At 46.0% G+C, this 25,335-nt stretch overlaps 1 protein-coding gene across 7 annotated transcripts in view; it reads left to right on the top strand.

Annotated features, from left to right (window-relative positions):
• The window catches only part of ADAR (adenosine deaminase RNA specific), a 40,553-nt gene that overhangs the window by 10,092 nt on the left and 5,126 nt on the right, over nucleotides 1-25,335 (top strand). Inside the window, exons 1-11 of one of the 7 annotated variants that reach the window (XM_067727953.1) lie at nucleotides 8,148-8,332; nucleotides 12,042-13,471; nucleotides 15,329-15,512; nucleotides 16,010-16,158; nucleotides 16,741-16,885; nucleotides 17,016-17,206; nucleotides 22,460-22,685; nucleotides 22,950-23,121; nucleotides 23,435-23,528; nucleotides 24,152-24,274; nucleotides 24,567-24,700. In XM_067727953.1, coding sequence (XP_067584054.1) covers nucleotides 8,306-8,332; nucleotides 12,042-13,471; nucleotides 15,329-15,512; nucleotides 16,010-16,158; nucleotides 16,741-16,885; nucleotides 17,016-17,206; nucleotides 22,460-22,685; nucleotides 22,950-23,121; nucleotides 23,435-23,528; nucleotides 24,152-24,274; nucleotides 24,567-24,700 — 2,875 coding nt within the window. In that variant the 5' untranslated portion in view covers nucleotides 8,148-8,305. Of the gene's footprint in view, nucleotides 1-8,147; nucleotides 8,337-12,041; nucleotides 13,472-15,328; nucleotides 15,513-16,009; nucleotides 16,159-16,740; nucleotides 16,886-17,015; nucleotides 17,207-22,459; nucleotides 22,686-22,949; nucleotides 23,122-23,434; nucleotides 23,529-24,151; nucleotides 24,275-24,566; nucleotides 24,701-25,335 lie in introns of those variants that run through there. The other 6 variants (XM_067727954.1, XM_067727957.1, XM_067727952.1 and 3 more) reach the window with 6 other exon arrangements.

The raw sequence follows: 25,335 nt of genomic DNA, 5'->3' as shown, positions 1-25,335 counted from the left end.
TGGGCCCGTGAGCCATGGCCGCTGAGCCTGTGTGTCCAGAGCCTGTGCTCCGCAGCGGGAGAGGCCGCGACAGTGAGAGGCCCGCGCACTGCGATGAAAAGTGGCCCCCGCTTGACGCAACTGGGGAAAGCCCTCGCACGGAAACGGAGACCCAACACAGCCAAAAGTAAATAAACAAACAAACAATAAATAAATAAATAAAAGATAAACTACAGTGCTGGCCCATATGAGCACTCCATATGTACATGCTGTCTTATCTAGGTATGTGGGCTTTATATATACACATATACATATTAACTCTGTCCTGTGTGTGATGTGTTGTAACTGTGATTCCCTGTCCATTTTAATTTTTTTATTAATGTCTCTTTTTAAAAACTTTTTTCTGTGAACATTTTCAAACATCACGTCACTATTTTGAAGTACAAAAATATATCTGCAGTGAACAGATGTCGGTCTTCTTCTTTGTGATGTCTTCCATTGCTGTGAAACAGGTCAAGTCATACACAAAGACTTTGGTTTTTAGTGTTTTTATTTAAAATACTTCACAAATAATCCTTTAATCCATTTGTAATTTATTTTGGTTTATTAATATAAGGCAAGACTCTGAATAGATCTTTCTTTCCAAAAAGCCTATCAATTAGCCAAGTTCCATCTATAGACTAATCCTTCTTCCCCTCACTGCTGCTTTTGGCTCCTATCATGCATTGGATCTGTACACACACTTGGGTCTATTGGGGGGAAAGTGGTTCTGCTCTATTAGGCTGTAGCTCCATTCCTGTATTATACCAGTACTGCTTTGATTTAATCAGTATGGCTGTCCTCTTTTAAAAAATATTTTGGCTATTCTTGCCTGTTTGTTCTTGCACTTGAACTTTAATCATTTTGTCAGGTATCCACTCCTTACTGCCCCTAAGCTCACTAGAATTTGCAATAAACTGTTATTTAATTTGGCACTAATTGGCGTTCATAAACTATTCCGCCATCACATTTGGAGCTGGTGTATCCTTCTACTTAAAACAGGTATTCCTCAACAGAGTTTTGTACTTTTCCACGTGTAGGCTCTTCACATTTCTTAGGATTATTCCCAGATGTTTCCCTTTTCTTTTTTAATGCTTTATTTGCTGTTAAGAATATAGTATTTTGGGGCTTCCCTGGTGGCGCAGTGGTTGAGAGTCCGCCTGCCGATGCAGGGGACACGGGTTCGTGCCCCGGTCTGGGAGGATCCCACATGCCGCAGAGTGGCTGGGCCCGTGAGCCATGGCCGCTGAGCGTGCGTGTCCGGAGCCTGTGCTCTGCAAAGGGAGAGGCCACAACAGTGAGAGGCCTGCGTACTGCAAAAAAAAAAAAAAAAAAGAATATAGTATTTTTCATATAAGGAAGGGTTGTGTTTTGTATATTTCTCTTATATCCAGCCATATTACTTAACTGATGGTGGTCCAAGAGTTTTCATTTAATCTTCTTGGATCAACAAGGGTTATGATATTATCATCTGCAAATAATGTTTTTCTTTCCTTTTTTAATAGTTTTCTCTTATTTCTGTTTTGTGTTATAGAATATGCTAGGATCTTCAAAATAATGTTAAATACCATATCTCTGATTCTAAGACCATTGAGCATAAGAACATGCTATCAATTTAATAATAGCTTTTAGGGGCTACTAGTCAAAATATACTGATACATAATATAAATGCATGTAATTCACATCCCAATATCAGAAAAGTTTGGAGTACATCTCAGAATTGAGGAGATAACAGTGGTAATGATGGCCCTCCTTATTTTATTTCTTATTTTAGTGGGAATGCCTAACTATTCCATTTTAAATATGATATTGGCTCTCAGTTTATGATAGGTAGTCTTTGTTATATTACAGAAATATCCTTTTCTTCAAATAAAACAAAAAGCTCTAGTTCTGCTGGACAGTAATGAGAAGGCTGTACTGTTTGGTTTAACAAAAAAGTGGAAATTGTGGCTGTGCACATCGTCTGTGCCAGCTGGTCTGCTGGTCTGTTGCTGCCTTTTTCCTTGATAGCCCCAAATACAGAAATCCCTGGCTGCACAGCAAGGTCTGTGCTAGTCCTGTACCCAGAGCTCCCTGATGTGCACAGCCTTTCGAGGATGGTGTATTAGTTTCCTACAGCTGCAGTAACAAATTACCACAGATTTGGTGGCTTAAAACCATAGAAATTTATTCTCTCACAGTTCTGGAGGCTAGAAATCTGAAGTCAGTTCACTGGGAGGAAGTCGAGGTGTTGCAGGGCTGTGCTCCCTCCAGAGCCTCTCCGGGAGAATCGGTCCTTGCCCCTGCCAGCTTCTGGTGGCTGCCTGCATTGCTTGACTTGTGGCCTTATCACTCCAGCCTTCAAGGCCAGTGTCTTCAAATCTCTCTCTGCTACGTCTTCACTGTCTTCACGCACCTTCTCCTCTGTGTGCGTAGATGGAAATTTTTCTGAACTTGTCGATGCTGAAAGAAATACTTTTAAAGTCATATGTTAGGAATAGCAAAGCCTTATTCATTCCCTTTGGGAAGAAGATTGTGGTCACCTGGAAATAGCTCTAGGTCAATTCTCAGAAAATCGATACGCTGAAATTCAGTTCCACAAAAGCCCCTCAACCTTGCCACCTCCCACTGTCCCCCGGTCTCCTCCTCAATCTCCAGCTCTTCAGCTTCAGGGAGACGGGCAGAGTACATTTCCTCTAATACTGTTGTGAAGGAAGGATAAAAACTGGTCAATTGAGACTAGAGAGCTTAAAGAAAAGGTGAAGTCAGCATATTGGTAGTTTAGTAAATCGGTTATTCAGGGAATTGGCCACTTGGCAAGTCAGCTTTCTGCGATTGGCTGTTCCTGAAATCGGCCCACTTCCCCCGGAAACACTGCAGAACTTGGGGGCAGAGGCTGCCCTCTGGCCTGCCTAGAACAGGACTGCACTTGGCCCGTCTGTTTCCTGCAAGCCATGGAGATGGGGACATTGCCCTTGCAGGAAGCTGGGACTGAGCCCAGCCACTCATAGGCTAGGTCCTAGGGGTGAGAAGGAAGAGAAGGCAAGAGTGAGAGGGAGGTCCCCCCTTTGGACTCTGGCTCAGCGGAACCCAAGTGTGGCCCAGTAGCTGAACCTCTTTGCTGGCCAGAGCCAAACCAGACGTCGGTCAGGTGCTGCCTGCCAGACCAACCTAGCATGGAAGAGGTGGTTTCAGGGTGTCAGGACTTATTGCATTAGACCACAAGCTATGTAGAGTCATCTTGTGGGGTGGTTATGAGACTAAACGTACATTCCCTGTTTAAACTTGCATGTAAAATATTCAGCACAGGCATGTTAGCCATTAGTAGTAGTATTGTTTTGACATTATTACTAATATATCTTTAAGATATGGTAATACTTATCACAATGCCTATAAATGGTTGATAAATACCATTTTCTTCTTTCATTTACTGGATAACTTTGGGTAGAGGCACTTACCCACTTCTGGAGACCTCTGTTTCTTCTGGGGGTACCTGGGGCATCTCTTGCTTTCTTGTAACTTCAAAAGCCAGTCTAGTCATTAACCTCAATAGAATATAAATCAGCATAAAGACAGCTGTGGAGCACTGCTCAGTCAGTTGGGCAACTTCGCTATTCTGCCTTATAGGTTATCAAAGCAAGTCGGGTTATTATAGGAAGACCCTGTAAATTGTGAAAATTATGTTCATGGGGCAGTAGCTGTTTAGTGGAATAAAAAATCCAATGATATATTGAAAGAGAAACAACAACAACAAAAAAAGGAAGGCAATAAATTTATGCCTAGCAACTCTACGAATTGCTTGTTATGTATTTCCTAGGAGTTAAGATAAGAACATGAGTTTATTTTTGTACAGATCCTATTCTAAAATAGTGCCCTAGTACTTAAAAATACCTCAGTAATTCATTACTTTTTTGATAATGTGTTGCAAGTTCAGTAGCACACATTCACAGTCAGTACATTTCTGTTGCAGTATCTGCTGTATGAGCAAATATTGAAGGAGTTTGCAGACATCTGCTTTACAGTAGGAAGATAGATGATCCAATTGGATGTAGCCCATATGTGCAGTAAAGTCTGGTTATAGGAAATTACAGACGAAAAAGACCGTTGTTGTAAATATGCACCCCTGCGCACAGTAAGGTTAAGCAGAATATCCGCAAGACAAATTAATCATTACAAAGACGACTAAGTTATATTTATAGTTTAAAAGCAAGAATAGCAGGGACTGGAAACTAAAACCAACCCAGTAGCCCGAATGATAATGCGTCCTTCCCCATAATGGGTGAAGTCCAGGCCCCTGAAGGCACACATGGAGCCAGAGCTTGGCAGTGTTATGTGGCAGCCAGATTTCTGAGAACACTGAATGGGGGGCTTTTTCTGTAATACCTAATTTTAGATGGTAACTCTTAATCACTTAGGTGATTGTTAGCAAGTAGCCCTAGGTAGTATGTTCACAGGAGGTCTTGCATTTGGGGTTACTTCACAGCTGAGCAGAAGACACAGGCTCCTGGGGAGGTGAGCCCCAGTGTTAGGAGAGCTGCGCCTGCGTGTCCATGGAGGCTTTATGCACAGGGAAAACAGCAGGGTGGACACCAGTGAATTAACAATGGAGATTTAGGGGTAACTTTGACAGTGTTTGCTCATCTGTATTTTCTGAAACTTTTTGCAATCAACCTGTTACTTTTGGTTAATTTTTAAAAGAGCTTCCTCCAACTCCTCAAGCTCCTACAATAGAACAGCACAAAGACTGATGTCACCACCTCACAACCCTGTGGGAGCTGAAACAATCCCTGATGGGGAGGAGATGAAATAACTCTGTTTATGAAATAACTATGTTTATGAATAACTCTGTCTGCAGTTCCTCAAGCTGCTGAGATTAAATGACAAGAGCGGTTGTTGTTCTTTCAAGGCATGAACCGAACCTCTGTTTAGGAAACATATTTCCCCTCCCTGCTTCACCACTGCATCCTAGGTTCGATTCAAAGACATGGAGGCAGCAGCGGTGCAGCTTCCTCTGCACAGTAGCTGTGATTACTGCTTCTCTGGATCTTCTTTTTTTTTCTAATTTTTATTTATTTATTTATTTATTTGGCTGTGTCCAGTCTTGGTTGCGGCATGCGGGATCTTTCATTGTGGCACACGGGCTTCTCTCTAGTTGTGGCGTGCAGGCTCTAGAGCGCGTAGGCTCAGTTAGTTGTGGCGCACGGGCTTAGTTGCCCTGCGGCATGTGGGATCTTAGTTCCCAGACCAGGGATCGACCCCGCGTCCCCTGCATTGGAAGGCAGATTCTTAACCACTGGACCACTAGGGAAGTTCCTGGATCATTCCTGTAGAAGGGTTAAAGGCTTTGGGATTGTTTAGCTTGAAGGCAAGAAAGCAGAGGTAAGACGTAACTCATTTCATTATACTTAAATGAAAAGTAGAACATGGGGAGGTAAGCTGGAATTGGTACAGGGAGAGTTTGCTGTTGTTTTCAACCTTTTAAAATTGTGAAGTACAGCACATACCTACAGAAAGGTACATAAAGCGTCAGTGTATAACTTAATGAATTATTGGAGAGCCATATGTGTGGCCAAGTCAAGAACTAGAACATCACCAGCACCCAGAGCATTCCTTCCCAGGCAAAACCCCTCCTCCCTCCCTAGAGATAACCACCATCCTGTCTTTTATGCAGTGTATACTATAGTTGTTTTGCCTGGTTTGGGACTTTATGTAAGTGGAACTATGTATATGGCTTCTTTCACTCAGTGTCATGTTTAGATAATTAGCCACTTTGGTGCATGTGGTTATAGTTCTTTCATTTTTGCTGCTGTATAATATTCTATCATAGGCAAATGCCACCATTTATCCATTTTCCTTTTGATGAACATTTGGGTTGTTTCAGGTTGGGGGCTATTATGAATAATGCAACTACCAATTTCTTGTATGTGTATCCTGGTCTAGGAGTGGAATTGCTGAATTGCAGGGTGTGTACATTCACACCTTTCCCAGGTTTCCTGTGGTGACTAGGAGCTGCTCTGCTTTCCCCCCTGCTCTGAGCAGATGGTTAATGTGCCTGTTTGACGGATGGACAGTAACTCACTGAGGCTTTGCTGTGCATTTCCCTAACATGATGCGATTGAGCACTGTTTCTTACGTGTGCTGATATTTTTAATTTCTTCTTGTGACATTCCCGTGTCACTGTTTTGCCCGTTGTTTTTTCTACCGAGCAGTCGGTTATTCAATCAACTAACTATAACTCTGAAGGTCACTATGCAGGGGATGTGGGGATGTTCCCTGACCCAAGGAGTAGACTTTACAGATCTAAAGGCAGATACATAAACAAGTAGTTCATAACATTGTGATAATCGTTGACGCATCAGTCTTCTCCACTAGGCTGTCTGTTAGCTGAAGGGACAGGACTTTTATTTGTGTCATGTCCTCAGTGCTTTACACAGTATCTGGCACACATTAGGTGCTTAGTAAAGTCTCTGTTAAATGAATGAATGAGGAATTTTTGGAGGATGGTGAAAGTGCTCTAGTAGGGTTAAGTGTTGAATAAGAGAGAAGCACAAAATAAGGAACCACGAATTGCACCCACTCCCCCACCCAGAGTGGGGCAAACTTCCCTAGGAGGTAATATTTGAAGCAGATCTTGAAAGACTTTCACCAGAAGCAATGGAGGAAGTACATTCAAGGCAAAGGAATAGAATGTGCAAAGGCATGGAGAGGGAAAGTACATGCCACACTAGAAATGAGAAGTTGGGGAGGGGGGCTAACACTTAGAGTGAATGGAGTGAGAGGACAGTGAGAGAGGGCATCGGCTGGAGACAGTGCTGTGAAGGGACTGCCTTGTATGTCTCATAAGCAGTTGTCGACAAAAAAATGCACAACCTAAAAGTTGAGAGTCATGTTTTATTTGGTGGACAAAACTGAGGACTTAAGCCCAGGACACAGCATCTCAGATGACTCTGAGAGACTGCTCTAAAGAGGCAAGGGAGGGAGCCAGGACATATAGGAGTTTTTGCAACCAAGACCAGGTAGTCGCAACATCAACAGATTACTGTTAATTAAAGAAAAACAGATATATCCTGTGTTTTCTCATCCTGAGTGTCCCTCAGGGCTCACCGTCGTGGTGGCTATAATATGATGGCTTGATGGCTGCAACATCCTTTGTTTACTGATATGGCAGGCAATATTTTTCATTCACACAGTGGGGATAAAATTGAAATTAAATACAGAAAAAGATATTTCTCACAGATGGGGGGAGGGGAGCTGTTGAGCAATAGAATTGATCTACAGAATCTTTTCCTAGACATCTTGGACAAAACAGAGCAGATATATAAGCCTGATCATGAAGTCCATTGATAACAAAAGTTATCTTTTGGAAAGCCATGGTGTAACCTGAGCAAGTGTAGAGTGACTCCGCAGTCAGACCTGGATTTAGCAGCAGCATGGTCCCAGTGGAGCCTCCATTTCCACATCTGTAATTTGGGAATAATGCCTACCTGGCAGAGGTGTTGTGAAGATTAAGGAGATAAGGTGGGTCTTCCCTGGCGGTCCAGCGGTTGACTCCGCACTTGCACTGCAGGGCGCACTGGCGCGTCCACAAAAAAAAGAGAGAGAGATCAGGCCTGTAAAGGATTTGACCCTTGCCTGGATGGTGGATGCTGAAAGGTGGGATGCTTTTATGATGTAGATCCTTTACTGTTCAGTTGCTGGTATCATTATCTTGCTACTATATACTGGCTGTTAAGTGGTCGCGTCAGTTAATATGCTAGAGTATGAGTAAAGTCCACAGTGAGGACGTTAGTCATCTGAAGAGTTCGCCACCCCTCCCCCCCCACCCCGCACTGCCACATTAGAGATACAAGGTCACGTTAGTGTGGACCTGGGAGTAAGAGGACAGAACCTCAGGCTGTTTCTCCAGCGCTAGGCTTCGCAGGGTGGCTTTGTTCTCCGTTTGCTTTATCCCATGTATTCCTGAGAAGGCCATGAGGGGAATAAAGAGCTCAGTTTTTATAGCTGTTTTCCTAAAAAAGAGTATCTTGCCCAGTTCTCATGCAAGGAAGGGATTAAACTTGTTACCCGCGTGAAACCGGATGGCTTACGCTAGCTTTGCCCAAGCCCCGCCCCTCGGCCAAACTTTCCAAAGAGGGAGGTCCTTCTGAAGAAACGAAAGTGAAATTGAACCGGAGCCATTTCACAACCCTGCTCCCCGCCTGCCTGGGCTTGTCCTAATTCCAGAGGCGCCTCTTGTGACTTGCAGGCCGACGACCCGCGTTGGTAAGGGTCCCCCTCGGGGAGGGTCACGGCGAGCGGACACCTGGACATGCCTCGGGCGCGCCATGGACCCGAGGCAGGTAAGCCGCTGGGGTCAGAGCCCAGAGCGGGCCACCTGCAACTTGCTCACCCTGGCTCATCGTATACCTCCCTACGCTCCTGTTTTCATGCATGACATATGCGCGTTGTGTGTGTGTGAGAGAGAGTGAGAGAGAGAGAGAGAGTGTGTGTGTATGTGTTTTCTTGCCAAACAAAATTTATGTTCTAGGAATTTAGGAATTTGTATCTTGCTAATTAATTGTGTCGAGCGAGGCGTGGAAGAGGGTTTGTTGGGGAAATTGCACTCCCCTCCCCCCTTCTGAGGAACAAGGCCTGAGCCCAGGTCAAGACAGTTCCCCTCTGCTTTTCTGCTAGGACCCCACGGCTGCCCACGCCTCCTTTAGCCCCACTTGGACAACATGCTTTACTTTTAGCGTCTCTGCTCCTTCTTAACCTGTAGGAGAAAGTTTATAGTGGCTTTATTCATTATCTCCAAAAACTGGTATATCAATATAATGGAAAACTGCTCGGCAAAAAAGGGCAGGAACTATTGCTATATGCATCAACATGGACAAATTTCAGATTCAGGATGCTAAGCAAAAGAAGCTGGACTCAAAAGACTGCATACTGTATGAATCCATTTAGATGACATTCTGGAAAAAGCAAAGCTAGAGAGACAGAAGACAGATCAGTGGTTGACAGGGGCTGTGTGTGGGGAAAGGAATTGATTGCAAAGTGCATGAGAAAACGTTTTTGGGAAATGGGAATGTTCTACATCTTGATCTGAGTGGTAGTTATAAGGCTGTGTGTGCTTTGACTCTATATGGTCAAAACTCATAGAATTATACACTAAACAGAATATATTTTACTATATGTAAATATACCTCGATTTTAAATATATATAAAGTATATGTACACAAGTACATATATATGTGTTTGGTATGTATACATACATATGTGTGTGCATGTGTATATATAATTTTCCTTTCTTTAAAAGGATTAGGGACACCTGACTTACAGGAAAAGCATTTCTTTATGCAAACCAATATATTACCCTTTGGAGCCCATGTGGTAGAGGTGGGGCGCTTGTCTCTTAATCCTAAATATATGAGAATAGATTAAAGTGAAATTTTGCAGAGCAGTGAATGTTACGTGGCTTGTTACATAGCTTGTATAGTACGTAGGCATGAAGTTGGGTGAGTGGAGATGTTGAGGGATTTAGGAATGATCACCATGGAGGTTGGTTTCTCACTTTCTTGGCTCTCACCTGCCATTCAGTGGCTCTCCTCCAAATGGCTGTTCTCAAGTGGTGGTTTGGCTTGGTTTCACTTTTAGGAGATTTTAGGGTGTATAAAGAAAAAAATTAATAATCTCCCTCTAATTTTTCCCTAAAATAACTATTGTTAACAAATTCGTGTATCCTTTTGAGTCCTGTGAACCAGGCACCCACTGTCTGTACTCACATATACCTCAGCCCCAAGTGGGGGTAGGGGGGTTGTGTGCAGCAAGAGGAGAAGAAAAGAGATGGAATACGTGTCTAGCAGTGTCTTGTTCGTGCAGACATTGGTTCAGGATCAGCTTTGTTCCAGGTGCTGCCTTAGGTGCTAGGGATGCAAAGATAGCTGAGGTGTAGTCCTTGTCCCCCAGGGGCTTACTGTCAAGTTGACTGCAGCCCCCCATCAATACTGCATGGGGAATATTAATAGTGGAGAGCTGAGAATAATTTCTAGGGTACCTAATATTGTTAATCACCTTTCAGACACACTACAATCTATATGTGCCATTAAAAAAAATCAGTAGCTATGATAAAAGGTAAAGTAAGTGGTGTAACAGGTGCTGGATGGGAGTTCAAGGAGAGGAAACTCTCATGGGGGCGGCGGAGGGTGGGGGGGAGTCGGAAGTCTCCTGAAGAAGGTGGCAGTTAGAGAGATCTGTAGTGAGTTGTCATAGGTGGCAGTAAGGGGAAAAGCAGGCACATTGCACTGGAGTGTAGAGGGATGGAAAGATGAGAGGCACTTGTGGTAGCCCATGTGAGAGGTAATGAGGGTCTAGAACTGGAAAAAGACATGTTTAAGAGAAAAGATAGAGGTGGTAGACAAGATAGGACTTGGCACCCACCTGATGAGGTGTGAGAGATGAGGGAGGGAGGGAGGAAGGCAGGCAGGCAGGCAGAAAAGATGATCAGGTTTCCAGCCTTAATAACTCAGGAGAATGCTGCCATTAACAGTAATAACAGTGAGAGAAGGGGCTGGATTGAGGGAAAAGATTAATTTAGTTCAGAATGTGTGGCGTTTGGGTAATGGCAGGATATCTAAGGGGACAGACAGATCGTCTAGGCATTTGAAAATTCAGGTCTTAAGCTTCAGCACAGGTGGTAGCCAAGCCATTGGAGGAGAATTTTTAAAGAAGAGAGCTCAATCCACATTGAGTCAGCACATGTTTGTTGTACTGAATTGACCACCAAACGTGTGAAAACCTAACAGAAGTTCAAGAGCAGGAATTTAGCGTGGTGAGGCGGTATCCTCCTCCAGCACCATTTGGAACCTTTGGAACAGAAAAAGGGGACAGCAGGCCTTGGGTGGTGAAGGGAACTGACCATGAGATCCAGGCTGAATGAGGAGGTGTGTGAAGCCAGAATGGAGACAAACCAGGAGTGGCTGACCTGCAGCTACAGGGGTGGAGGTAGAAACACAGAGAAGTTGTTGGCTGAGAAGAGCAAGAGTCTGCAAACGGGGGCCTGCGGGCCAAGTGCAGCCTTCCCCTTGGTTTTGTAAAAGGAAGTTTTACATTTTGCCTGTAGCTGCTTTTGTGCTACAGTTGAATGCCCCTCCGGCCCTTTACAGAAAAAGTTCACTGACCCTGGAAAAGTTTCAGGGTTTGAGGTTTGATAGTGGCCCGGCTCAAGTGACAGTGAGATTGAATGAGGAGCCGCACAAGCCACTTGTGTGGCTGAAAGGTGGAGGTGGCCATCATTGGAGCCGCACTAAGGAGATGTGCAGCGAGCGTGCTGTGAGCTTGACCAGCAAGAGCACTAAAATCCCCTCATTGTGACGGGGCGCAGGGGTTGAGGAGTAGAAGGCTGAAGTTATTGAAGAAAGGGACGCAGCTGTCTGCAGGTCCCTGTCGCCTTCAGGAGAATCAGACAAGGGGAATGTGAGCAAGAGGAATCATTGTTCCTAGATATGCAAGCCCTGGGGACGGGCAGCAGGGTATTTACTGACACCCCCAGGGCCCCTTTTGTCCTTAGAAAAAAGACACATGGTTCTCGTCCTTCAGTGTGGTGCCCAGGCTTGGAAGGGACACTGGGCACTTCTACCCAAACCACCAGGCTCCCCTGGCTGTGCAGAGCTGGCAGCGTCTATTCCTGGATACCTCGGCCCTAGCCTCCCACACCCCTTTAGCTACTTCCCAATAGCCGCTTCCACAGCGTGTCTTTAGAACCCGGTTCTGTAGGTCACAAGCTACGCCATCTTCTCTCAGACCGCCGCCCGTTTACCAGAACGGCGAGCACCGTGACTCTACACGTCTTGCTTCCTGCTCTTCCATCTCTTCCCGCTGTCAGGTCCACAGGTAGTACTTATGAGGTGGGCGGGCCACCCTAGCTAGGTCACAAGCCCACGTCTCACTTGCCTTCTCAGCTTATTAGGAATCAGGTGCAGCCCTCACACCCACCCCAGGCAGCGGGGAGGGACAGGCTCGCCGCTGCAGTCCCAATTCACTTTCTTTTCCATCTTCTTGTTCTGCAGGGGTGTTCCCTCAACAGATACCAAACCCATCCCGTTCAAGGCTATGAGCACAGCAAGCTCAGACACCAGCAGCCGGGGCTGGGATCTTATCCTAATAGTTTCCAGCTCCAGCAAATAGAGTTTCTCAAGGGGCAACTCCCAGAAGCACCCCTAATTGGAAAGCAGGCACCATCACTGCCACTGTTCCTTCCTGGACTCGGGCCAAGGTTTCCAGGACCACCTGCCAGAGGCGGGTACCTTCAGATCCCGGGTGTCCCCAGGGGCGTGCCTCTCAGAAGTCAGGTGCTCCCAGGAGGGTTCCAGCATCCTACCCCACGTGGCTGGGTTCAGCCATGGAGAGGTGTTGATAGGCTCTCCTCACGTTTCCAGGAACTGACTATCAGCCAGAATCAGGAGCAAAGGATCTTAGAGCTCTTGAAGGAGCTTGGGGAAGGGAAGGCCACCACAGCGCTTGATCTGGCCAGGAAACTCCAAGCCCAAAAGAAGGAAATCAATCAAGTTTTATACTCTCTGGCAAAGAAGGGTAAGCTGCATCGGGAGGCAGGAACGCCCCCTTTGTGGAGACTTTCAGTTCCGGTTCAGGCTCGGAACCAGCCCAGCCAAGTAGCGAGAGCAGACAGTCATAGCCAGGGAGCTCCAAGCTCAGACTTCAGTTTGGAAACTGAAGACAGAAGCCTCACATCTGGCTTGGAAGATCCTCCTGAGCCTCTCGACATGGCTGAGATCAAGGAAAAGATCTGCGATTACCTGTTTAATGTGTGCAACTCCTCTGCCCTGAATTTGGCTAAAAACATTGGCTTCACCAGGGCCCGAGATGTGACTGCCGTGCTGATTGACTTGGAAAGGCAGGGGGACGTCTACAGGCAAGGGACGACCCCTCCCATATGGCATTTGACCGATAAGAAGCGGGAGAGGATACAGATCAAGAGAAACACGAACAGCGTTCCGGAAACCACTCAAGCTTCTATCCAGGAGACCAGAAAAATCGCAGAGCTCCCCACCTGCAACTTACCTGCGTCAGATGCCTCAAACAGCATGGACACCACAGAAAAAGTGGAGAATGGGCAGGAACCCATCATAAAGTTAGAAACTAGGCAAGAGGTCACACCAGAACCAATAAAACTGAAACCACCTGTTCATGACAATGGCCCCTCCAAAACAGGGTATGTTGACTTTGAAAATGGCCAGTGGGCCACAGATGACATCCCAGATGACTTGAATAGTATCCACGCGGCACCAGGTGAGTTTCGAGCCATCATGGAGATGCCCTCCTTCTACAGTCATGGCTTACCACGGTGTTCACCCTACAAGAAACTGACAGAGTGCCAGCTGAAGAACCCCATCAGCGGCCTGTTAGAATATGCTCAGTTCGCTAGTCAGACCTGTGAGTTCAACCTGATAGAGCAGAGTGGACCACCCCATGAACCTCGGTAAGAGACCACCCAGGATTTGTGCCTAAGGTTGGGGTCAGGCACTCTTGCTCCTGAAGGAGTCTCTGCTGACTCGTGAGCAGTGCCAGTTGGTGGCCCCTGTCTTTTCCCTCTTTTTTCCTGCCTGTGGGCTGAATCACCCTTGTCTGGCCCTTCCTCCACATCTTGAGCAGGGAATGTAGACCTCGGCCCAGCCAAAATCTTGGCTGAGCAAGGGGGAGGTTGGCAGCCTTGGCTAAAATGAAGCTTCTTTGGAGATGATTAGCTGCCATGCATCAAGGTTATGCCTGCCTCCTAAGGCCAGAGGTAATGAAGACTTGACGCCCTTCCCGCTCCCTTCCATGTGCCGTCCTCCCTCCCCCCGAGCTGAGTCCCCCAGGGGGTGCAGGAACAGGTGGGTAGTGGCAGTCTGCACACAGAGAGTAAGGGTGGGTTGTGCTGCTAAGTAGCAGCGGGTCCAAACCGCACATCCCCACCCCCTCCTGCTCAGCTCCCGTAGGGAGAGGATGCTGTAGAGTGCACGGCTGCCTGCCTGTTGAAGGTGGTGGTTCTAATTTTACACACCGCCTCTGCACAGATGGGTGGGCTAGCACTTGCTACTGCTCCTAAGCTGTGAAATCAGAAATTACCTCACTCAGACAGCTGGCCCGGCCCTGCACCATAGGCTCTTCCAAGCCAGCGGACAGATTGAGGAAGACAGGTGGGCCCAGGAGCTGCTGCAGGGCCTAGCGGAGAGCTGAAACCACTGCAGCTGAGTGACTGCTCGCCAGGGAGGCCAGCAGAGAATCCCACTAACCTTTACATTAACCGTAGCCTGGTGTCTGAGGGTAAAGGATTCCCGGCGGTGACCCTTCCTCCTTATTCTGTCTTCATGACACTGAGATGGCATTGCAGGAGAGCTGTTAAGAAGAGGGGGTGCGTCTGTCCAGAAGCTGACAGGGCCAGGACTGGTGTGCTTCTGTCTGGGGTAGAGACTGGATGGCTGTCATTCTCTTTCTTCTCCCACCATCCCCCTTCCCAGAGTTGGGGAACAGCAGTGGGTTTTGTGGTTAACTTTTCTTTGGACTCCAGCTATAAGAAACATTGATGCCATGCTCAAATATTTCAGAAGACCCAGGAAATAAGAAATTTGACCTACTTTTCTAAATGAAATCCCAGATTGAGCAAAGAGCTGAACAAATATGAAAGCTTGAACAGAGGCTGTCTAAGCTAAGTCCAGGGGCCTAGAACAAATGCTTTTTGGTTCTCTGCATAACAAGGGGAAATTCCTTTCATCTCAGGCATCAGACAAATAGAGCTGTAGGATGACTCAAAAGAAACCATGAGAGTGGTGTATCTCTGAGGGTAGGTTGGGGATGAAAATAGGCCCCCAAAAGGGGCAGGTATCTGATCCCTGTAGCTGTCTGGGGAGTGTGAGACTGCACTGTAAGAAGCCTTCGCTTTCCTTAGGAGCTGCCCTTGAGGTGGCCAAGTCTACCACCATTGCTTTAGGGTAAAGGCTCTTTGGTTGCTAACAAGACTGTAGTGGTGATTTTATAGCTCATCATTTTTTGTACAGACTTGATCTTAATTCATTGCTAAAAGATAGTGGGTTTCCCTTGAGCTAGTTTCCTATCACCTGTGGCTATGTTTGCTCTAATGAGCTTGGAGAGAGAGTCACTGGCTGCTTTGTTTCCAAAAAAATAGGAACAGGCTGAGCCTCCAAAGGGACAGGAGTCCCTTGGCCTATCCTCCATCTCCTTCACAAGTCAACAAGCCCCTTAGTGTAGCAGGAAATTCCAGGGTGAAGATCTCTTTGGAGAGGGCAGAAGGGATGGCCTAGACTAGTGTTCACACATCTAATCACTTTCCATCAAGATTTAAATTCCAAGTTGTCATCAGTGGCCGAGAGTTTCCCCCAGCTGAAGCTGGCAGCAAGAAAGTGGCCAAGCAGGATGCAGCTATGAAAGCCATGACAATTCTGCTTGAGGAAGCTAAAGCCAAAGACAGTGGAAGATCAGAAGAATCATACTACTGTTCCTCGGAGAAAGAATCAGAGAAGGTAGGTGTCCTGCCCTCTGGGAGGACATCAGTTCACTCTCCAAGTCTGTGAAGTATCAGAACTTCATGTGACCCTCTTGAAACAATCTCAGCCTACCCAACCCACTGTCTCAGAGTCAGCTTCCCACTCTCTCCTCTACCCTGCCTCACCAGCCCACCTTTCCCATACCCAGCTCCCCTTCTCATACCCAGCTCCCCTTCTAGTGCCCCCTCCCAACCTAACTGGAATTGCAGATTTTCAGGGTTGAAAGAGACGTTAAAAATTATTGAATCCAATCTCCTCTCTTGGCAGATAAGAAATGAGACGAAGAACATTTAAATAACTACTGTTTCCTGCAAGGCCTAGAAAATCCCCACAACCCTCTTCCTTTAGAAAGCCAGCCCCAAACATGCAGTTGACCAAAAGAAATTCTCCCATCCCCATTCCCTCTGCTGTGATGGAATAGCCAGTGTTTTCTCAGTTTGTTTTTGTTTTTGTTTGTCTCTCATTTTCTCCAGACTGCAGAGTCCCAGACTACCACTCCTTCAGCAACATCCTTCCTTTCTGGGAAGAACCCCGTCACTACATTGCTTGAGTGTGTGCACAAGTTGGGGAGCTCCTGTGAATTCCGCCTCCTATCCAGAGAAGGCCCTGCCCATGACCCCAAGTACATCTCTTGTATCATGTATCTCTGCTGAGGTTTTCTCAAAAAAGAGAGAGATACATTTTCTTCTTTGCCTCCTCAGAGATGGCAGATTATTTCACTGAGCAATCACTCCTGTTTTCAATATGGAAAATGGGGGGCCTTGAGAGCATGGTTGCTGCTTGTGGAGCAGAGAATCTGGGATTAGGTGTTCAAAGGGCAAAGCAGGGACCAAGCACAAGGGAGATACACGGCTTGGAGGTTACTGGTGGTGGGACTAAAAGGTGCAAGACCTGGGCGTACCTGAGAAGCTCTCTGCTCTGAGGCTCTGCAGACTTACATGTTCAAGAGAAGGGTTCCTGGAGGAGGTGAAATTAGGTTGATGATTAAAAATGTTGAATAGGGGTGAGCCAGGCTAAGACAGACTGGGGGCAGGAGGAGGGTGAAAGGCACCGGCTCTTCAAGGCAGAAGTGACTGCGTGAGCCAAGGCACAGAGGCGATGTGTGCAAGGCAATTACAAGTCGTGAAGGATGACAACCTGACAAAGGCTAGGTAAAGCTCTTCCATCAAAACCAGTTTAATCCTCTCCTTTCATCTCCTGTCAGGTTCCAATACTGCGTTGCAATGGGAACCCATACTTTCCCCACTGCCAGTGCTCCCAGCAAGAAGGCGGCAAAGCAGATGGCTGCAGAGGAAGCCATGAAGGCCCTGCAAGGGGAGGCGACAGGCTCAACGTCTTCTGATGACCAGGTGGGGCCATTTTCTACTCAGAAGATACAGGTCATTTTTAGCAACTGAGTGGCTTAGGATTGCCCATGAGTCCCTCAGAGTTTCCGTTAAGTGTTTATGATTCCTCTTTGTCTGGCTGATTCTCCTTCAGCCCGGAAGTATGAACACGGAATCATTTGATAACTTGGAATCGGTGATGCCCAGCAAGGTCAGGAGGATTAGCGAGCTCGTCAGGTACCTGAACACCAACCCCGTGGGCGGCCTGTTGGAGTACGCCCGCTCCCATGGCTTTGCTGCTGAGTTCAAGTTGGTCGACCAGTCCGGACCTCCTCATGAGCCCAAGTGAGTGTTCCTGTCCTGGCTACAGCCGTGTGTCACAGAGTGGGGACAGCTTATAACCCAGGGAAAGAAAGGATGTGCATTAGCTGTGAATGACAGGAGGGGCATGTTCAGGGAGCCCTGTCCCCAGGGCCTCCGAGAAGACACTAGATCAGCCATCTTGAGAAGACAGCCACTCTTTCAGTGAGCATGAGCCTTTTAAATTTTTTTAAACTAATTTTAATTTTTATATGTACATAGGAAATCATTCAAGCTGATTGAAAAAATGTGCAACAAAGTCTCATTTCTATCTCAGACTTCTAGTTTCCCTCACCAGATTCATACACTATTACCAGTCTCTTGAGTCCTTCTAGAAATTTCCATGCACATATTAGCACGTTTTCCTTTCTCTTTTTTATTTTTATTTATTTATTTATTTTATAAATTTATTTATTTATTTTTGGCTGTGTTGGGTCTTCATTGCTGTGCATGGACTTTCTCTAGTTGTGGTGAGCGGGGGCTACTCTTCATTGTGGTGCGTGGGCTTCTCATTGTCGTGGCTTCTCTTGTTGCGGAGCACAGGCTCTAGGCCCACAGGTTTCAGTAGTTGTGGCACATGGGCTCAGTAGTTGTGGCTCGTAGGCTCTAGAGCACAGGCTCTGTAGTTGTGGCTCATGGGCTTAGTTGCTCCGTGGCATGTGGGATCTTCCTGGACCAGGGCTTGAACCTATGTCCCCTGCATTGGCAGGTGGATTCTTAACCACTGCGCCACCAGGGAAGCCCTCTCTTTGTTTTTTAAAGTAAGTATATACCATAATCTTCTGTTCTACCCCTTGACTCCTTTACTTACCAGTGTGTCTTAGAGGTCATTACAAATAAGCATGTATATATCTACCACATAATGCTTTATTGAATAGATACTTACAATTTTTAAATTGCTTTATCAAACAAGAGATGTAAAAGGCCTTCTTAAAATGGACACTAGTTTAAGAAGGAAAATGTTGTTATTTCTGTTTGAAGCCCCACCATGTGTAATTATTTAACTAACTTCCGGTGACATTCAGGTTGGTTTTGGTCTTACTCTTAGAATCACTCCTGCAGTGAATATCCTTGTACTGTATGTCTTTGCTTACATGTACAAACTTGTCTATAGTATAAATTTTCAGGAATGGAATTTCTGGGCCATGAGTCGTGTACATTGGTTTTTAAGGGGTTTTTTTGATAGGTAATAGATTATGCAAAATAAAAAATATTATTCAAAAATAAAAATATAAAAAGCTCATTCTCACTTTGACCCAGCTCTTACACACACACACACACACACACACACACACACACACACACACACACACACACACACACACACACACACACACACCATGTAGTAACTTTACATTATTATACATCCTTCCAGAGTATCTTTATATAAATACAAGCAATTATATTCCCCCCTTTTGTTACACAGAAATACATATATGCATTGATTTCTAGCTTGCTTTTTACACGTAAAAGTATTATCTTAGAAAATTTTTCATGTAACTTTATATTCTTTCTATATAACTACAAAGTATAGTGTTCCAGTGTACGGCGTTTATCATGATTTATTTAACCAGTCCCTACTGATGAATACTTGAATTGTTTCCAAACTTTTGGTATTATAAATAAGGCTGCGATGAATAATATGTATATGTGCATTTAAAATTTTGGTAAATTTTGCCAAACTTTCTTCCAGTGAAATTATACCAGTTTCTGCCTCCACCAACGATGTATAAAGAATCTCTTCCTCTACACCATGAGCATTCTAAAATGCGAAAAATAGTATCTCAATGTAGTGCAAAGACTAGTCTACAGTAAGATATTTATTATTTACCACATTAATAGGTCAAAGGAGAAACACCACATGATCATCTCCAGAGATTCCAAAAATGTGTGTAGTAAAATTCAGCATCCATTCAGATTAAGAAACCAAGCTGTTAAGAAAATAGAAATTATTGAATACATCCTTCACATGATAAAAGTACAAGTCTGAAGTCCAAAGTCAGCAGCTTACTTATTACTGTTCCCATTCAAGTCAGGAGGAAGATGTGGATGCCACTGTCATCGTCATTTAATATCATTCTGGAATTACCAGCTAATGCAGTCAGTTTAGAGAAAGAAGTAAGTGTAAAGAGAGGAAAGGGGAGGTAAAGTTATCATTATTTGCAGGTGATATGATAGTATACCTGGAATATTCATGAGAAAACTGAAGAAATGTTAGAGACAAAGGAGAATTTAGGAGAGCAGGGGACTACAAAGTGATGTATAAGAGTCAAGAACTTGTCTGTATACAGTAATAAGCAGTTAGAAAACGTAGTAGAGAATACCCTATTTGCAACATCAACTAAAAAGATAAGTGACCCAGGCACATTCCTAATAGGGAATATGTAGGCTCCACATTAAATAAAATGCCAGAAACCTGGGGACCATCTCCCCTGTCCCCTTCACCCCCTTCAGCCAAACCATCCTTAAGTTCTGCTTATTGAACCTACAATTTCTGTCCCAGATCCCCTCCTCCTCTTTCCGCCTCCAGTGTCAGCACTCTCAGGTAAGCCACTGTCTTCTCTCACCTAAACCAGGCAGTAGTCTCCTGGTCTCCCTACTTTATTCATTCAACAGATATTTATAGAGGACATTGTATTTGTTAGAACAGGAGTCAGACATCAATCAATAATCACGTAAGAAATTTAAGATCTCATACTTGATATGTATTATAAGGAGCTTGAGTTACATGATGCAGTGAGAATCTACATAGCATGACTTGACTCAGTAAGAAGAGGGGAGAGGGCTTCCCTGAGAAGTGGAGCCTAAGCTGAGATCTTAGGGACGATCAAGAGAGAGGGAGGGTTCTAGGCAAAGGAGATAGTACCCCCAAGTCCACAGAGCTGGTAAAGAGCTGCAGGAAGGCCAGTATGGGTGGAGCAGAGAGCACAGTGGAGGCCTGATGCTAGATGAGACTGGAGGGTCGACCTCGTGGGTGGGCCATGTTATGCTCCAGCCACACAAGCACTGGAGAGCCATTGAAGGGTTTTAAGTAAGGGAGTGTCACTTGCCCCCCACCCCCACTTTTGTCCTCTTCCTGGCATTTTTTTTTTTTTCGGCCGTGCCATGCGGCATGTGGGATCTTAGTTCCCCAACCAGGGATCAAACCTGTGGCCCCTGCATTGGGAGCTCAGAGTCTTAACCACTGGAGCCCCAGGGAAGCCCCCGGCATTTTTCCTACTATTTTTTTGTACTACATTTTCTCTTCTACTCTAAGAAAATCATTTCAGACCTTTGCCTCTTTCTTCAAATTTCCACAAAACCCCTCTTTCTCACTCTGATGACCTTACTTCACACTTAATTGAGAAATTAGCAATAACCAAATGACAAACACCTTACCTTCCCATCACCAAATCCACCTTCCTACTTCATCTGTACATTACATCTGTACCAGTACGCAGGAAGCATCCTTCCTCCCATTCCTGTGCCCTGGATCCCTTCCCTCTCGTCCTCTCCTTCAGTTATCTCCCTCTCTCATCATCAGTTGCTCCCTCTGTTGGATCATTCCCATCAGCCTACAAACATGCCCGTGCCCATCTTCTAAAAACCTTCCATTGACCCCACATCTCCCTCCAGGTACCACCTCATCTCTCTGTTCCCCTCACAGCCAAACCTCTCAAAAGAATTGTTTGTAGTCAATGTCTTCATTGTCTTCACTTCCTTAATTCATTCCAATTGGGCTCTTGTCCCCAGCATTCCACTAAAAAGGCTAACCACTTGCCATATGTGGTTACTGAGCACTTGAAATGCGGCTGTGTGACTGAGGAACTGAATTATTAGTTGTATTGAATTTTAATTAAAGTTAATAGCCTCGTGTGGCCAGTGGCTATCACATTGGACCGTGCAGCTCTAATGGATTCTAGTTGCACAATTAACAAACTTTATTTTATATATATACATATGTATATATATTTGTGTGTATGGATATATGGATATATGTGTATATCTTTGTGCATAAGAGTTCATACTCTCTTCAAACACAGAACACTCATGAAATTCTCCTGGATCCTTCAGGTCAAGATCCTACGTGGTTTGGCCCCCATCCCCTCTCTTCAACATCTTTTCATGTCGCTGTCCTTTTGCTTCGCTGAGCGTTAACCCACTGCCCTGCACAAACCAGTCAGCACCATCAAAGAAAGAGGCAAAGGCATTCAGCTACTTAGGATAAGCAAGGGATAGTGAGAAGCTCAGTATGGCTGAACATAAAGATTGATTCCTTTCACTGCCTGAGCTGATGGATAAATCTTGATACTGAAACCTTTGTTGTATGCAGTTGGATTATCCAAAGCTGGGTTCCCCAAAGCAGATTAGGATCTGGTTAAAAGCTAGTATTCTTGAAACCTTGTCTGGTAGCTGCCCAGGCTGTTTTGCTTCATCATGTTCTGATGTGTTTGTGGAGATCCCCAGCCAGGAAGGGAGGGGAACTGCAGGGCCCCTCAGCAGCACTGCCTGCCTCCCTGCTCCACCAGCGCCCAGGGTACACTCCACTCCCCTTAGCCATCGCAAGGCCTCCAGGAATCGAAAAATAACTCCTCATAAAGGTGTGGTTCCCTGAGCTAAGGCTGACCTTGACTCTCTGACTTCTCCAGGTTAAGTCCTCTTGAGCTAATCAGGAAATGAATGAAGAAATGGAGTCAGGTACTTAAAAAATCAGACAGAGCATTAAAAAAGTGATGCAAGCAGGGAGAAAGTTATTCCCTTCTCATTTTTGCTTTAGTTAAGAAGAAAGTCCACACGTGGTGTTAGTATTTCTTTAAACCCTCCCTAATACTTGCTAAACTATGATAAAAGACAGGCCTAGAGCCTTTAGAAGCAATAGAGTCTTGTCAGAATTTAAAACATGATTTTTATCATAGTCAGTTTTACAGCCACCTTCAGTTTATGGCAAGTGATATTCATTTTCCATTTACAGCAGTGATATGAAGTGTCCTTTTAAAACGTGTTTACATTTTAAAAGAGTCAACTTAGAGAAAAATATTAAGTAAGTAATACTCCAGGTGATATCTGGATCTAGCGGAAATCACACTGTGATTCATGAATATCCGAAGTCTGGGAAATGCTGCCTTAGGAACAGAGCTGTCAAGAGTGATGGGGCCACGTGTTGGCAAGACTGGCCGCATCTTGAGCGAAACCAGCCCTTTTCTGGAGCAGCTGTCGGGGTAAGGTGCTTGTCTTGATTCCCTGCTTCTCATCCCCAAGGTTCGTTTACCAAGCAAAAGTTGGGGGTCGCTGGTTCCCAGCCGTCTGCGCACACAGCAAGAAGCAAGGCAAGCAGGAAGCAGCAGATGCGGCCCTCCGCGTCTTGATTGGGGAGGACGAGAAGGCAGAGCGCATGGGTTTCACAGAGGTAACCCCAGTGACAGGGGCCAGTCTCAGAAGAACTATGCTCCTCCTCTCAAGGTCCCCAGAAGCACAGCCAAAGACAGTTAAGACGTCTACTTTTGGTGCTATCCTTTTTGGGGGTCCTGCTAACTCCTGTCTGGGTGGAGTCAGCTGTTAACTTGCCATCATGTGAACTATTCCTCGGCCTTAATATTAGCCTCAGTAGAACCTAGAAACTGGGACACTAGACGTGAGAGGGGGAAAGATGACCCACCAGTCCAGTAGAACTCGACCTCCGTGCCCACTCTGAAACATGGTGGACATAGACGAGGCTCGGTGGCCCTGACATGGCCTCCTGTCCCCACAGCTTCCTCTCACAGGCAGCACCTTCCACGACCAGATAGCCATGCTGAGCCACCGGTGCTTCAATGCTCTCACCAACAGTTTCCAGCCCTCCTTGCTTGGCCGCAAGATCCTGGCTGCCATCATCATGAAGAAAGACTCTGAAGACCTGGGTGTCGTGGTCAGCTTGGGGACAGGTAAGTGGGCTCTGCAATGTGTCCCAACTCTCCAACCCCCGTAGTGACTGGAAGCACCTCCTCATTCTCTCCTGGGGTCCTGTGTGGGTGAATTTAAGGCAGAGAGAAGACGCTTCTTGTATTTCATTTTAGCTACAGTTAATTCAGAGCAGGGAATGAATTCTCATTTCCTAGTGAAAAGAATACAGGAGTCAGGATCTGATCAATTGAGGTTGTTTCTGCCTTCAAACTTTAAGAACAAACAGCCTCTATCTACCCTATCCATTATCGTTTTCCTTTGGAAATTTCACATTTGCTTTAACTGCCTTCCCAGGGAATCGCTGTGTGAAAGGAGATTCTCTAAGCCTAAAGGGAGAGACCGTCAATGACTGCCACGCAGAGATCATCTCCCGGAGAGGCTTCATCAGGTGAGTGAGATCGCAGGGCGTGGCGGCTCTGACACCCACCTGGCGGGCAGGTCCTCGACCCTGCAGTGTCAGCCTTTGCCTCACCTGTCCATTTGAACCTGTCTTACGGAATCAGTCCCTTCTGTGACCCGGCTGCATGCCCCTACTCAGCCTACTGTTGAAGAGCTCTTTTTCTGCCAACTCTGCTTCAAGCCCTTTTTTAAAAGCACACGATGACTTCTTGATCTTCAGTGCTGTAGGGATGAGGAAGCCTTCCATCTCCATTTGAGGACCTACAAACAAACCCATTGCCCTGCCAGCTTTCCCCTCCAGTTCACTTTTTCTTTAATTTATGAAGGGAGAGAAGCAACAGCCTCCTATAGTCCTTGAATCAGTTTGTTCTGCCCTAGAATCCCTGCAGCTGCCAGAGCGAGAAGCTCTTGGCAGAAATGGAACTGACCTGAAAGGCTAACTTAGCTTTAAGAAATGCTGAGGTCTCCCATGGAGAATTTCCCACCAACTCTTTCAACCTGAGAAACCATGAAAGGTCTGCACTGTTAAGCCTTGTCCTTGCTTGGGATCAGATTATAGAAGCAACTGCTGTTTCCAGAATCCGTCTTCTTAACCAGACTTTCTTCTTGTAGGTTTCTCTACAGCGAGTTAATGAAGTACAACCCCCAGACTGCGAAGGATAGTATATTTGAGCCTGCTAAGGGAGGAGAAAAGCTCCAAATAAAAAAGACCGTGTCGTTCCATCTCTATATCAGGTCTGTACAGTCTCTGTTGGCACTAGAGCCAGCCCTGCCAGGCTTCCAGAGCTGGGTGTGTGAATGCTCTCCTGGTCCGTAAATCAGAGCTTGTTCGATGGGCCACACTTGGCTCTGTGTTTGAGGTCCACACCTCAGTGTGGAGTGACTCACATGTGCTTCTACCCACTCCGGCAGCCCGTAGTAGGCTTCAGAAGCCTACTTTCTCCCACATCAAGCTGTTCTTGAGCCCCAGGAAACTGGAGAGATACATCTGCACAGGTGGGTTTTAACAGATGCCCCTGTATTGCAGCACAGCCCCATGTGGCGATGGTGCCCTCTTTGACAAGTCCTGTAGCGACCGTGCTGTGGAGAGCACAGACTCCCGCCACTACCCTGTTTTTGAGAATCCCAAACAAGGCAAGCTCCGCACCAAGGTAGAGAACGGTGAGTGACACGTCCTCCCTCTCCCACCAGAAGGCTCTGCGAAGCCCCAGGCCCGTCCCAGAGCCAGGGCACGGCTGCCAAGTTTTTGCCATTAGTTGCTGAGGTACCAGGGTCTTGTTTCCAGGGAGAGGCAAGATGTAGGTCAGAGAAGATCTGTAGGAAGATCAAGATTCCATTTTGAATTAGGTAGCTGGGGAGATCTCCAAATCAAATAGGAGGCAGAAGTACCCACTTAGAGCTCAGAGGAGAGCAATGGCTGGAAATAAGAATTTGGGAGTCCTCCTCCTATGGTTGATCTTTATAGCCATGGAAATGGATGGGATCACCTCAGGGAAGGTTGGAGAAAATGGAAAGAAAATGATGCAGAACCAAGCCTGAGACGTTGACTGGAGGACGCCAAGTGCCCGGCTCCCCTCCTGACTAGTTGGCCGCTGGTTCTCCACCATGTCTGCCAGCTCCCGCTCCTCCACTGTCCTCTAATGTCTCCTACTGTCTCCTCACATCCACTCCTCTTCCCTTCAGGCCGTCCTTCTACAGTTATCAGAGTGACCCTCAAACACAGATCATGTCACTTCCCTGCTCAGAACCCTAAAGTGTAAACACAGAGCTACCATATGACCCAGCAACTCACTCCT

This window comes from Pseudorca crassidens, chromosome 2 (assembly GCF_039906515.1).
Source record: "Pseudorca crassidens isolate mPseCra1 chromosome 2, mPseCra1.hap1, whole genome shotgun sequence".
Classification (NCBI taxonomy): domain Eukaryota; kingdom Metazoa; phylum Chordata; class Mammalia; order Artiodactyla; family Delphinidae; genus Pseudorca; species Pseudorca crassidens.
This window is presented reverse-complemented; position numbering and strand designations above follow the sequence as displayed.